Source organism: Netta rufina (genome assembly GCF_964035555.1).
Source record: "Netta rufina genome assembly, chromosome: 1".
NCBI lineage: Eukaryota > Metazoa > Chordata > Aves > Anseriformes > Anatidae > Netta > Netta rufina.
Window position 1 is genome coordinate 28,050,718 of NC_140123.1, and position 14,380 is coordinate 28,065,097.

At 46.4% G+C, this 14,380-nt stretch overlaps 1 protein-coding gene across 2 annotated transcripts in view; it reads right to left on the minus strand.

Annotated features, from left to right (window-relative positions):
• Positions 1–3,429: 3,429 nt before the first annotated feature.
• WDFY2 (WD repeat and FYVE domain containing 2) overlaps positions 3,430–14,380 on the minus strand; it is a 58,433-nt gene continuing 47,482 nt past the window's right edge. The window contains exons 6-13 of one of the 2 annotated variants that reach the window (XR_014619342.1): positions 13,400–13,512; positions 12,380–12,506; positions 10,013–10,118; positions 6,698–6,799; positions 5,794–5,924; positions 5,400–5,508; positions 4,478–4,716; positions 3,430–4,370 (exon numbers count right to left, since the gene is read on the minus strand). Coding sequence is in view for 1 of the 2 variants with exons in the window: in XM_084306360.1 (XP_084162486.1) it covers positions 4,687–4,716; positions 5,400–5,508; positions 5,794–5,924; positions 6,698–6,799; positions 10,013–10,118; positions 12,380–12,506; positions 13,400–13,512 (718 nt within the window). In the remaining variant the exon portion in view is untranslated. Of the gene's footprint in view, positions 4,717–5,399; positions 5,509–5,793; positions 5,925–6,697; positions 6,800–10,012; positions 10,119–12,379; positions 12,507–13,399; positions 13,513–14,380 lie in introns of both variants that reach the window. The other variant, XM_084306360.1, reaches the window with a different exon arrangement.

Genomic DNA, 14,380 nt, shown 5'->3' on the forward strand with positions numbered 1-14,380 from the left:
AAGACACAATATTAAGAGTCACACTCTTAAGTCTCACACTCCCTGCAAAACTAAAGCTCCCCTCCTGATAGCAGACCCTACTTGTCTGAAGTTAGCGCTGGGCAACATTCACCCAGCGGCTTTTTCACGGAGCTGTTAACACTTCGGATGGAAGCAGGAAGCTTCAGATCTCTCTCTTGGCTCAGAACAGTTCCCTATTTGTTTCTTTGTTTTATTTTCTTTTCTGTTTGTCAGCCTTAACATTTCATGTTTTGCCGGGACAGGTGGTTTGGGTGCACATGGGCAGACCCAGTGGTGGGTTACAGAAGATAATTTTGAAATGCAAAGAAGATAACTGGAAAAAATCATATTCCAGCAGCACTCATCCCAGCACTGAGCTAGGCAATGAGAAGGAGAAAGAAGGTGTTGAACAGGCAAGAAACAGAACGGAGAGGAGTGTAAGAAAGCATTTCTGGGGCTAAAAGTGACTGAATCCAAGAGCTCCAGTTTGCAAAGTTGGTCAGTATTTGTGCTCCTCTCTCCCTAGAGGGAGCCATCAGATAAGTGTTAGGAAAATAGCGCATTCTTCTGAAGAAAACTTGCTCTCCACCAAGCCTGCACAGCCTACGAAGAGACACAACATCAGCCTAGCCAAAGGTCTTCAGCTGGCCAGGTTTTCAGCCTTCTGTTGAGAGAAACAGCCGTGTTTGCCGTGCCAGCAATGTCAGAGGTACTGCACAGATAAAACTTTGGAAGAACAGAAGAAGAGTGGCAGAACCTGAACAAGTACAGCATCTATGAGCACAGTGCAGGGAACCTCCGTGCCCAAAGCAGAGACAGCGGGGATTGCCCCAGGCTGTACGCCAGGGAGCTGGGCTATGGGATCCAGGTGGGGTGGGAGGAGAAGAAATAGGTCTTCATGGACCCCATCTGCCACCCCATCACCAGAAAAACTACATGCTCCTCTGGACTTCAGGATCCTGACCAGAGCTGCTGCTCAGCTCATCGTGCTGGGACAGGGATGGTTCAGCCTTGTGCAGGTCTGCTGAATATTCATTGCAACATTACTGTTGTTTTTTTTTGGTGTGCTGATAATAGCATATATTTATATTTGCAAACACTTTTCTGGTAGACTGGTCTCTATTGTTTTCATTTTGTCTTGAGTTCGATGCCCACATGTGGCAGAAATTTCAATGTCTTTGAGTTCAACCTCTTGTTGTCCTGCAGCAAACACAATTTCAGATACGGCCAAAAAGTCACAGTGGGAAATCCCCACAAACCGGGAAAATGTAATGAAAATTCACATCACGCAACCACTGGATTAATCTCTGAAACTGAAATTCTGGAACTTCAGGTTACTGTCAAACTAGGGAATGTTTTTTTGTTTTGTTTGTTTGTTTGTTTGTTTCTTCTGAGGGGCAAAGATTTCCTGCAAGATTTCCTATTTGATTTTAAAGAGAAAATCCGAGAAATTCCTCATTTTTACACAAGAGGTCAACACTGAAGGGACTCATCATATAAATCTTAGTATTTGACATTTCAAGATACTTATTTTTTCTTTTTTTTTTTTAAATTTTCTGAGTCATGCAGTAGATGTAGACATGGACTTTTATTCATAGACTCGTGGAATGGCTGAGGCTGTCAGGGAGCTCTGGAGGCCCCGTCCCCAAGCCCTGCTCCAGCAGGGCCCCAGCGCAGGGTGCCCAGTCCAAGTTCAAGAGGACGAGGTGGGGAGGTCGAGTGGGCTTCACTTTAACAAGCAACTCTAAATGAGTGCTGCCAGATGAGGACATGACCGTCACCATTCGGGGCTGTTCCAACACCGTCAGACTGCCAGCCCTGTGCATTACCCTGTTTTAAAACGTCTAACCATGGCGTTAGTCTTAGAAGGACCATCAGTGCCAGCCTTGCACTGCCCACGTTTCCCTTCCCTCGTGTTTCCCCCTGTCCTTCCCCATCACCCACACGACCATCACAGATACAGTTCACGTTAAGAGCAGGACGGGCAGGTGGATTCTCTGAAGAACACTGCTCCTTCCCCCAGAGAAACGCCAGCTAAGAGAGAAACGAAAACCAAGCTTTATAAAAACAAAGAGCAGGGGAAAGCCAGCATTGTTTGCGTGCCCTCTGGCACAGCAGGAGGGAACACTAAAAGCTTGCCGCTGTAATTCAGCAGCCGTGGGGATGAGAGACTTTGTTTGGCTCGAGTGTGTGTGGGTGCATCGTATGGTTTACATCTGTACCAAAAGACACGGCACCCTCCGTCCCTCCCTTCTCTCCCCCACACACCCCAAAATAATGTAATTCTTGAAAAACAGCTCAGATTCGTTATTTGGCAGCTATAATGTAAAGAAAAGCACCAGGCAACAGGCATCCCTTCTCGTGCTGATCTAGAAGACAAAAGAAATCAACATGGTTACACTAAATAGCACAAGACAGAGAGGTAGGTATTTTTACCTCTCCCACTGTCAAAGCCTCCTCGTTTCATTTTTCATTTGGGATGCAGAGGGATGATCGTTAGGCAGACTTATTTCCCCCTCATATCACTACATTATCGCTCTAAAGGTCAGAGCAAAGGAAAGCATTCTGCTTTCCTCCCCAGCTTCCCTTTCAGCTTGTATCATTTTCTAAGCCACGACCAGTCCGACCTGCGATTGCAAGGTAACCGAGCATTCGTGTCAAATTCAGATCACCCTCCAGGTAGTGTATTTGGAAAGAATAACAGAGGAAATTTTGCAAAACGGGCTCGCGTACCCAACATCCACCCACAAGCAACACCAAAACCACAACCGAGAAGATGGGGACAAGAGTTTACTGCAGGAATTTGAACAAACCTCGCTCCCAAGTCCAGTCACCAGGAAAGAAAGTATAAGGACTTACAAAAATATTAACATTTGAGCAGGAAAGAGTCTTTTTAGTGCTATGTGAATGATGTTTGAAAATATACTTTAAAAAATGCTGCCCAGAAGGGAACCACCACCAGGCTGTATGACCAGGAAAGCCAGGGTGGCATCATCTCAGCCAGCTGCAGAATGCTTCAGCCCCGTTTATAGGTTGTACAAATAGAGAATTGTCCCTGAAAATATGTAGCTGTCATACCACGCACATGTGAAAGTCCAAACACTCTTCATGAAGGCAGCTCATCGGTCTGAGATTAATGCCATCGATTGCGTTTACCTTTTTGTTTCCTCGAAAGTGAATTACTGCCAGGCAAGCAAAGGAGAAGGTTTGTTTTCTTTTGGCATTCCCTCTCATGCGAAAGCAGAAAGCTCTTCTCTATGCAGCAACGTGCTTTGTAGTGGTAGCCATCACGACTTCCCATTTAGCACGGAAAAGTGAAGTACAAACTGGGGCAAGACTGAGCACCACCGACCTGCTGTGTCAGAGGTAGGGACCGACAGCCCTGCTTAAAGAGGAGACCCAGGAAACCCCCAGCCTGCTGCTCCATGCCAGTTTCTTCCAAAAGCATTGGCAATAATGTGTTAAATACTGCAATGGATGTAGAGGAACTCAAAGATGACTCCTCAGATAACATCCCTCTGGAAAAAAAAAGCTGTGGGTTTGTGTTGTTGCTGTTTATTCATCTCGACAATTTCCTTTTAAAAAGGTAAGTTAGTAACCCAGGTTTTTAAATACTTTTTATTTTTTAAAAGAAACTGTCAAATATGACAACAGGACAACGGGTGTCATTCAGCAATATCAGTTTCTGATCTAAGGAGGAAATTAATAAAAACCATCAGCATTTTAAAAAATAAATATGACTAACCGTATGGAAAATAAGGAAAAACAAATTCATGTTCAACATCACCGACAGATATAAATGCTGAAATGTTGCTGCGCAAGGTAGAGGTAGAGGTAAAACAGACTTTTCAGACCCAGACCAGCTTTAGAGCCGCTCCCCACGCCCCCATGCACACCCTCCCCAAAGCTGCTGACAGTTGTCACTGATTTCATTTGAATCAGCCCGCAGCCTCATCAAAGCAGGTCTGCGTGCTCCTTGCAACGCTCTGAGCTGGAAAACTATTTCAGCTTTTGTAGAAATGAGTTGCTATGCAACCTGGCCCCCCGGTTTTGCAACTTGTGCGGCAAGGAGAGCGGCTGGAAGCTGCACTTCAGCTCCCGCGAAACAACACAGCGCTCGCCAGCTGATATCTGCGAGGACAAGTGGATGGCAGAGCCCTTTTTAGGAATTTTAAGTCCACCAAACGCAGGGAACGCGCAGCGCCGTGCCTGGAGCTCCTCCACGGAAGAGAGCATCGTCAGCAGGACCGTCCCCAACGGAGAGGTGCTCGCTGTGGGGAGAGCCGATTGCCTTTGTGCCGTCTGTCGATACTGAAAACGCACGTGGTGAGACACAAACCCAGAGCCCTCTGTACAAAGCAGCAAGTATCCTGACACAGGGAAATACAAAAACTAAAAATTGCACCGCACACGGGTTTTCCGAACGAACTCAAGACAACCGACGTCAGGTCGTACAAACCATTAGTTAAAAAAATACCTTCTGGGATATTTTGAGAGAAAGTGGAAAGAGTCTTCGTGCAAATGTTCAGCCTTGATCAAGCAGAGGACATAAAATCGTTGTAAACACATTAGTTCCTTTCTCATCTGCCGTATGCGCCCGGCGTTATCTATCTTCTGCAGTATGATTAGGGTTAGGAAATCTGCTTCTTCTGTCAATGTCACCCTTCCAGTTCCACTGATGCATCATCAAGACACTACTGGTGTCATATCCCACAGCTGTTGATGTAACAACATACAATAACATGGTGAATAGTGGCAAAATACAATAAAATACAGTATGTAATGTCAGATCTAAGCAATTTGTATTTATTTATTTTTGCCTAAGGGAGGCTACTTGGCCAGGGCTGGATGCACCACATCCAATGGTCCAACAAAGCTTAATTTCATTTTCTAACACTCCTGTCACTTTACACTTTATTCCTACAAATTGAGTTTATAGCTGGCTTTAAGAGAAACTAAACAAAATCCACACTGTATTGCTAACTTGAATGATAAGCAGCCATACTATGATTACGAGGTTGTGTTTTTTTGGTTTTGTTTTTAATTGCTGGAGCTTTGTTATAAACTTACTCATCATTTTAGCTATTTCTCTGCATGGAGATTTGACATCTGTGGGGCCTTTCTTCACCTGGCCACACGAACTAATTAGCCACATCAAAACACGGTTTGTCTTCCTTGAAGAGAAGTCGCCGTGAGCACTGACTTTGCTGCAGTGTCGTCCCTGTCCCTTCAGGCAGTAATTCATAGACCAGGACCTCTTTGCTCTTTACTGAGCACAATTGCATCAGTTGGTGAGAGAGAGCTCTGGGTGGAAGACAGTGGGTAGGATGTACGTGGATCCACATGGGAGAGAAAGGGAAAATGAAATAGAGGAGCTAGAGCCATCCCCTCCCTCCTACCTTAATAACCTTGTCTGTCCCCGAGGTCAACAGCCATCCTCTGGTGGCATCGAAGTGTACGTGAACTATGTTGTGCTTGCTGTCGTGGAAGGTAGCTGTGGGCGCCCGCCTGAAGGAAGAGATCAAAATCAGCAAAAAATGTGTCAACAAGGAGCATTTGAGTGCTTCTGTAAGCCTCCAACTCAGCAACCCCCCTGTAAACTGCAATTTGAGACCTTCCCAGCATGACAAGAGGAGGGTTGGACGTCCCTGCACCCCTCTCTGGTCTGTGAGGCGTTTCATGGGCTTCTCTTGCCCCTTCTCCAGGGGCCACCCCACCAGCTGCTCCCTCCCACAGCCCCACAGGCCCTCCCAGACGGGGAGTTTTGTCCTGCTCCAGGTTGTCCACACTTACTCTTCATCCGTGATGGACTCGTGGCAGCTATCGCAGACCCTCACTTCAAACTCGAAGCCCATCAGGGGGATGGAGGAGCGCTTGGAGCTGCACTTGCCGCAGACGGCCTTCCCGCACTTGCGGCAGTGGTGCTGTAGGAGACAACAAAAAAGTTGTCCAAGCTGTCCTCTTTTTGTTAGGAGAGAGAGAGAGATGGGAAGATGGGCGTACCTAGGGCAGGATGGACATCTTTTGAGTCTTGCATGGGGCTGTAGGGAACTACACCACCACCGAGCAATGCCTGCCGTGTTGAAGGATGCCCAGGTCAAAGCAGGAGAGGGCTGTGGTGCTGCAGCATCATTCTAGGGCCTTATCCCAGCCTCTCCCCTAACACATACCACCGAATCATCTCAGTCAAGCCCTTGGTGTCTTTCAGCCAAGGCTGTGTTTTCTCACACGTGTTCCAGGCAGACCAGTAAGCCGAAGCCATTTCCAACACAGCCTGAGCAGTTACAGATGTTTACCCAAGCCCATTGGAAACAGCTTTGCTTCCAGCACCATCTCCAAAAATCATCTGCAAATTTCTTTCTACAGCAGCCTCAACTGACAATAAGCAAAATCCCACATGGCTAAAGCTACAGACAGCCTCAAAACAATTTATTCAGCCCAGGCTCTATTATGTGCATTTGCTATTGGAACTGGCTGCAGAAAGAAAAAAAAAGGGAGAAAAAGCTTCTGCTTCTGACGGGCCAGGTTTTTGGCTCTCAGTGTGTTCCTCCCAAGCAGAAATCACAATTGAGCACTCAGCAGAAGAACAAAGTACAAGTTCTCAAGCTGTTAGGGAGGAAAAAAATAACCAAAATACATGATGAGAGAGAAGAAGCCTATCTGCATCGCATTAATGCACCAAAGGACCCATACGAACCTGCCTGAGGCCTATTTTCTTACTGTCCCACATTTGCTTGAAGTTCCAGAAGAAAGGCTGGTCACATTTTTGGCAGGAGTCGCTGTCCAGCCACTCAGGGGTCTGCAACATAAACGGAAGGAATGAGCAACAAAGTTCTGTAAGAGCCCAGAGACAGGACAAGAGAGATGTGTTGGGGTGCAGTAATGCTGTTGGATTAAAAACCATTTTCACAAGAAGCCATTTTACCTGTTCGTGGGGGCGTCTATTTGGGCTCGGCTCCGAGCCTTGAAGGACGCAGGAGGAACACTTCTCACCCACCACACGAAGCAGAGTTTGATTATAAGACCCTAAAAATAACCCAGGAAGAAACAAACCTCCCCCCACCTCTTCGCTTTTGGAATTAGGCGTGTAAAACTGAATGTCCCGTCTGGACAGCATTTACCATCTGCTGGGGGAACTGGAGGCAATGAGTACTTCCAATAGCTGAGCTCCTTATCTGGAGGGAAGGGGGAGGTATCTGAAATGTGGCTTCCCCCTCCACCTCTCCCTCTCTTTCTTTCCTTTTCTTTCTTTCAGTGCTGTAAGAGGCGTTCCTGCTGTCAGAGGTATCTGTGCTGCAAATCACACAAGGCAGGCAAAATGAGGTTCTCCTGAACAAGCCTGAAACCCAAAACAGCTTTTTTCCCTGCTTTCACACAAAGATGATGAAAGGAAAGCCTTCCAGTTCCTAATGCAATGCACAGATCGGCACTCACGCTGTGGATAAAGAAGGTAAAAAGATTTAAAGAAAAAGAAAGAAAACGTCAAAGGCCTTTCTCTCTCCTGCAGCCAGGTTTTGCTGTGAAGAGCAGCAAGGCACAGACTCCCCATAGGGAAGCAAGCCTTGTCAGATCCTGCAAGATCTCAGAAAATGCCTGAAATGGCAGAGGGGGGCTCGTGGAAGGAGCAATTGACCTCCTCCCCTACACTTGGATCCTGACACGTGTTGTGCATTGAGCTGCTGGTGGACATGCAACCCTTCTCCCCACGGTGTTTAGTATTAATATTCCTAAATTATTATTATAGGAATATTCCTAAATGTATTTCCACGTTCCTAAATATTGTGACAGGCAGGCAAAGATAAGGTAAGGCTGATGGAGACCCTCCACTCCCACGAAAGGTTTAACCTCCAACAATAAAGCAACTTGCCTGCTTCAGCTTCTTCTGTCACTTACTTTGAAGGCTGTTCACTCTGCAGGGGCAAATCTGTCTTTTCTACCCACAACAGCATTTTAGATTAATGCCTACAGATCTGCGTGAATAAAGTTTTCATCTCTTCAGCATCTGAACATGAAACATGAAAAAGGTGTTTTGCTCATGACAAGGAATTGCTTTGTAATCAAAACAGAGACACGCTGCTAGGATTTTTCAGATGTTCCCTTCTCACCGTTTTTTAAAAATAGAGATTAAAATAAGGAATCGAGGGATAACATGGCTTAATTCACTCGAATGCAAATCTCAGAGATGTAGGAAAACCTGATATCAAAGTGAATGCTGAGCAAACATCAAGTGGAAAAAAAAACAACAAACACCTTAAATCATGGGAAAATACCAAAGCCAAAATCCAAAAGAAAGTGCTGTAGGACCCCCAAAAAGGTGCTAAAATCTCAAAGGTTTACATTCTGGAGGTGTTTTAGCACAACGGACAGACACCCTATGGTGTTATGGGTGACAAGAAGAACCCAAATAGCGATAGTCAGGGAAAGCAGCGCACCCATTAGCACCTGCTGCTAAGCCCTCATTTAGCTAATTATATTTCTTCTCCAGTCTTCTCACATCACTTCTGTCTGTTTTGCAACAAACCAACCTTCACCCCTTCCTGCAGCCTCTCGAAGGCAGCGGCTAAGTAAGGTTTTCATTTCTGGGTGAAGGTTGGTTTTCATTTGTGGCTGAAGTAAGGTTTTCATTTCTGGATGCTCAGGCTGCAGCAGAAAGGAAACATCTGGTGGGAGGGAGGAACCTGCTTTGCTTTCGTTTCACTTTTGGAGCTGATGACATAATTGGCCATTAGATGAGCAATTAAAGAGAGCCAACTGGAATGCTAATTCATGTAAAAAAAAAAAAAAAAAAAAAAAAAAAAAAGGAGCAGGAGTAGCTCGGCTCCTGCCTAGGCCTATTTCAGTCGGTTTTAAAATCCAATTTTCCACTTAACGTTCCTCCTTGCTCAAGGGAGACTCGCACAGCCCGAGGAGACCAAAACCCTCGTGGAGAGGCAGCAAAGCTGATTACAGACGGTGCTGCTACAAGCACAGGCTGCCCTGGGAGAAACTCATCACCCTTATCCCTCCTTGCTTTTCTCTACTTACAGCGGTCTTCCCCATCCCGTGCTAAAAGGATGAGGTGGAGGAAAGCACCCAGAAGCGTGTTTTCAGCTGAATCCCTTGCAGCCACAGCCCCACGCTGGCTGGGATTAACCTCTCCTTAGCCCAACCTGCCTACCAAGGGCATTCGGGGTATTTGTGGTGCCTGTGCCCACCCGCAGCCTCGCCCACCCGTGGGAGCAGGGCAGAGCACTAAGCACGGCTGCTGCCTCCGTGCAGGAAAGCGCAGAGGCTTGCCGTGACTCATTTTGCCAGAATGTGCCACGTTCACCACCAGGGCTGACGCCTGACTCACTCACTCACCCTGCTGAGCCAGGTCTTCGAAGCTGCCGAGCGGAGGCAGCTCCCACAGCACCGAAGACCCAGGGTAGGTTTCTGCACGTGGCTGCATTTGCTGGCCACGCAGCACGAAAGGAATTGGGAGTGTGTGGGTGAGATCTCACTGTGTGGGGCACCAACGTCATCATTTACCCAGTTATGTGTGTTTATACCAGAAGGGAGCAAGACCTGGTAGCAGGTGAGGCTGAAGCCCTAACTAAACGCCTTTTAGCAAGAATAAGGGGAAAAAAAACCACCGGGGTTGCAGGTTTCCAGAGATGACAAAGAGCTTTCTTATTCTGCTTCTTTAAAAAAAAAAAAAATCAATCTATCCGTTTACCTCTGAAATATTTCTCGTGATGTCCTGAAAAAACAAAGCAGAACATCTCACGATACCCTCCTCAGAGGATGTCTTTCAGAGCAGTAAAGGACAGAAACCATTTAGCAGCTTACCTAATACACATTTTCTGCCAGATAATTTCCCCTGTACCGTGTTATCAAAGGCACGGCATAATTGCTGTATAATAACTGGAGCATGTCCAACAACATTTTTAATGCCTGGAAAGATCTTGTTTGAACGGAAAGCTGCACACCTTAGGAAGACCCCTTCTTCCCAAGACTGTTTCAGACTGAATCGGCAAGAGCAGGCCCCTACCTCCTGTCTCTCAACATCCATGTTCCAGACAACGATTCCCCCGTCGGCACCACACGAGATGAGCTGCCGAGTGTGGTGAGCGTAGGAGAGGGACTGAACTCGGTCACTGGAAAAGAAACAAGACAGTTACTAATCAGCCATTTAAGGCTAGCACAAAAGTAACCACAGAACGTACAATAAAGCAATATAAATCACCCGTTTGTCTGTATGCTGTTGTTTCTTTCTTTTTTTTTTTTTCCTTGTTTTTAATTTTCTTGGTATTCACTGGATGCAAATTGGAGTCTTTGCTGTCCAGGTGGGACCAGAGCCAGAGCGTTGCTCACCTGGGCAGCATCCACAAAAGCAAGGACCGGTTCTGGTAACTGGTTTCATTGCTCCTGGGACTGGGAGCTGAGCTGGGAAGCCAGAACAGGGCTGCAACTGCAGGGTCTCTCCCACTCACACCTGAGTGCCCCGGTAAGGCGGCCACAATGTGCCCTTATGGCCAAGAAGGCCAATGGTGTCCTGAGGTGCATTGGGAAGAGTGCTGCCAGCAGGGCAGGGGAGGTGATCCTCGCCCTCTGCTCAGCCCTGGTGAGGCCACACCAGGAGTGTTGTGCCCAGTTCTGGGCTCCCCAGTACCAGAGGGACGTGGAGCTACTGGTGTGAGTCCAGAGCAGGGCTGCTTAGGTGACGAGGGGTCAGGAGCAGCTGTCATGAGGACAGGCTGAGTGAGCTGGGCATGTTTATCCTGGAGAAGAGAAGGCTGAGAGGGGATCTTATCAGTGTCTATAAATATCTGAAGGGAGGGTGTCAAGAGGATGGGGCCAGACTGTCTGCAGCAGTGCCAGAGACAGGACAAGAGGCACTAGCAATAGAAACACAGCAAGTTCCACCTGAACGGGAGAAAGCACTGTGAGGGTGACAGGGCACAGGAACAGGTTGCCCAGAGAGGCTGTGGATCCTTCTCTGGAGATATTCAAACCCCACCTGGATGGGATCCTACGCAATGTGCTCTACATGATCATTTTTGGCAGGGGTGTTGGACTGGATGATCCCCAGAGGTCCCTTCCAGCCTCAGCCATTCTGTGACTGTGTTTTGGTAACACTCTGCAACATCTAGAAACAAAGCCCTGAAGGACTGCTGAAGGTTTTCTTTTAGCTCTAACAAGCACGGAGAGTTTTAAAAATTGTACAGGAATTGTTAAACTGTTTCTAAGCCTTCCCAAGGTAAGACGGATGATTTAGGTGCTTTTGCTTCTTTGAAAGAAAAAGCAGCATTTAAGAAACAACACAGTTTAAACCACTATGTATTTTTTGATTCTTTCTTCCTTCAGCCTACCTTCACAGCGCTGACCTGCTGGCTCCAGCGTCACCATTAAGTGAAATGTTTCCTGATCCCCATTGTCATTAGGACCGGGTCTGTAAACAGCATGGAGCCAGCCAACAGCCATGCTACCGATTAAGATCCAGAGGCTAACTTCATACCAGAAGAACTAATTTCCACAGCAATAAATATAGCACAAGTGCATTAGCAAGCGCCAGCGTTAGGGTTCGGGAGTGATCTAGGAATTCCCACAAGAACTCTGCAGTGCTCTGAAATCCCAGCAGCCCGACCAAACCACTCAGCAGAGCACAGCATCACTCGAGGGAACTGGATGAATATGGAAGAAGCTGTAAATACTGCCAGACCAGAACCACCATGGGATTTTGCCTCTCCACACCTGAGCCTGGCGTGCCAGTCCCACATGTAAGCCAGCATTTAACAGGCTCAGAAGTCATTGCAGCTACAGCCAGTCTACCTCTAGCCTAATGAAGGCCCAGCACAGGCTTACTCTTCTTCAAAGACTTCTACTGTACAATGCACGTGTGAGGTCTGTACGTGCAGAGATGAAGCCTCTTAGCATTACGGAGATGTTGAAGGCCCATATGGGCAAAGCACATTACCTCCAGCCTGAATTACAAGTAAAGTGAGACGGAAAAGACCCGGTTAGCATGGAGTAAAACGGAACTAATTGTCCAAGCCTGATGCTCCCTCTAGGGGAACGAAAGAACCTGACACCTAAAAGCAAGATTTTCCCTGCAGCTGTGTTCGTTTGAGGATCCTTCCTTTCCAGCATAGGTGCACTCTCGCATAACATGTTCAGGACTGCAGATAGTTGTGCTTTCTTTCACTACCCTTTGCAGACTTTTAAACTAGCCTGTGGGCCCCAAACTGAAAAACTCACTTTAAACAATTTATTCTGGTTGTATATGGGCCACAGGGAGTCACACATACAAGCTTGAGGCATGTGAAAACTGTAACCTCTGGGCTGTTTCTATTTCCAGATGTGGCTTCTGCCTTCAGCTTTTCTCCCATAAAAGCAGGAGGAACGGCTTTGAACGTACTTATGTCCTTGCAGCTCGATGGCTGTTCCTTTTCTTCCTCCAATATCCCACATTATAATGGAATGATCAGAACTGCCTGAGAATAAAACTCGCTGTACTGGGTCCCAGCAGAGAGCAGTGACGCCGCCTGAAAGAGGAGATGCACAGAACACTCATTTCATTACAGAAGAATGCAGCTAAATATACAGGTACATATTTAAAGATATCACCAAATATACAGACAAATATTTAAATGTATCACCAAAAACAAAGAGAGTGGTTAAAAGCGGTCTCTTTAGCCATGGCCATGCAGACACTGTACTGGCCATCTGATAAGCATCAGCCTGGAAATGTTACCGAAGCCCTAACCTGCTCTTCTGCAGCCAGAGGGCTCAGCTGCTGCTCCTGTGGATGAGCCCACTGAGCAGCAGAGTGCAGCAGCAGGAAAGCCACCATATGATGGTCACGGTGTGACTGCACAGCTTTTCATCTCCACCACTCCCAGGTGACAGATTTTACAGCAAAACAGAAGGCAGTGGGAAATGTACAGAAATCTGCACAGTATCACAGCATTTAGTCACAGAGGAGGGACACGAAGGGAAGGTGCTGAGGAATGATCATTTCTTCTGTTAGGCAGCAAGTTCACATCCCAGGGCTGCTGTTTGTAAAGCATGATGGAGCACAAGCCCCAGCAGCAAAGCAACCACTCAGCTCCTCCAACGAGCACATCTTGGATGTGCATATCCCACCGGGGCAGTAACATCTACCAATATGGGTCTTTCCCCAGGAAGCATCTTTTCCACCTTCCAGAGTTACTGCCACTTTTGTCCTCATTCTACTTTAATTAGCAGTAACTGATTGGGGTGTTTTCTGTACTTAGTCTAATCCCTCTTCTTTTCACCAATAAAGAACAAACTCCCCTGAGCTGTAGGGACAGTTTGAGCTCCCTTCCATGCTATTTACTGTTTCACAGGAGGGTTACATTGCTGTGATGCCACGCACAGATGAAGAACCACATAGGGTCTCCTCCTCAAGCCTTACCTGTGTGTCCCTTAAATGTTGTAACAAGGCTGCAGGACTCTTGCTCTAGCTTGAGTATGGTTACTTGCCCAGAATGGTCACCTACAAACACGTGCCGGGTTTCCACATCAAATCTGATGGATAAATGCTGAGGAATATACGCTGTTTACACACAATTTTGTTTTATGCACTGCTTTTCATGACTTTTTAATGCTTTTAACGTGAGTGTGCTGCAACCTCATGAATAGTGCTCCAGTTTCAAGGAGGTACTCAGGGTGTACTTTTAGATATCAAACTCATAGCTGTTCATATTAATAATGCAGTCTCCCTGAGTAAACCGAACAGCAAGAAAAAAAGAGACTATTCCTGAGGATATAAGAACATAATAAAAACACAAATTATGAAATGCCTTGGAAGTAGCTCTTTGCCATGAACAGAAGAGACTCATCTCCCCAGGCTCTCTAGCTTAGGTGCTAGAGTCTGATGGTGTTTATTATTCCTCTTTCCTTCCATAAAATTGTTTAAAATAACTGTTCCTTGTTTCCTGCTTCTTTGTTATATTTAGGTATACAAATAAAACTCTCATCTTTTTTCCAGACCACTGGCCAGTGTCACAGAAGTCCTCCAGAAGATTATCTCCGTAAATGGTTTTTAATAGCAATTGCTCATGTTGCAAGAGCCAGCCAATGTTTTATGTCCAATCTGGGGAAGTGCCAGCTACACCAGGTGTATCACACACCGTATTCTAAACAGAATAAAATCCAGACCTGTTCAGCCACCTACTGGAACAATCTCAACAGGTTCTGACCTCTTCATCTGATTTAATTGCACATTTAGATTCCATAGTGCATATTAAAGGATCAATTGCTTCACATTGATCAAATGCAGTCAGGACACTGGGGAAAACAACAACAACAACAACAACAACACAACCAACCAAACCCAAACATTCCTGGTTCTGCCAAGTTTTTTGCAGTATTTGTCAATGGCTGTCATTTCCCC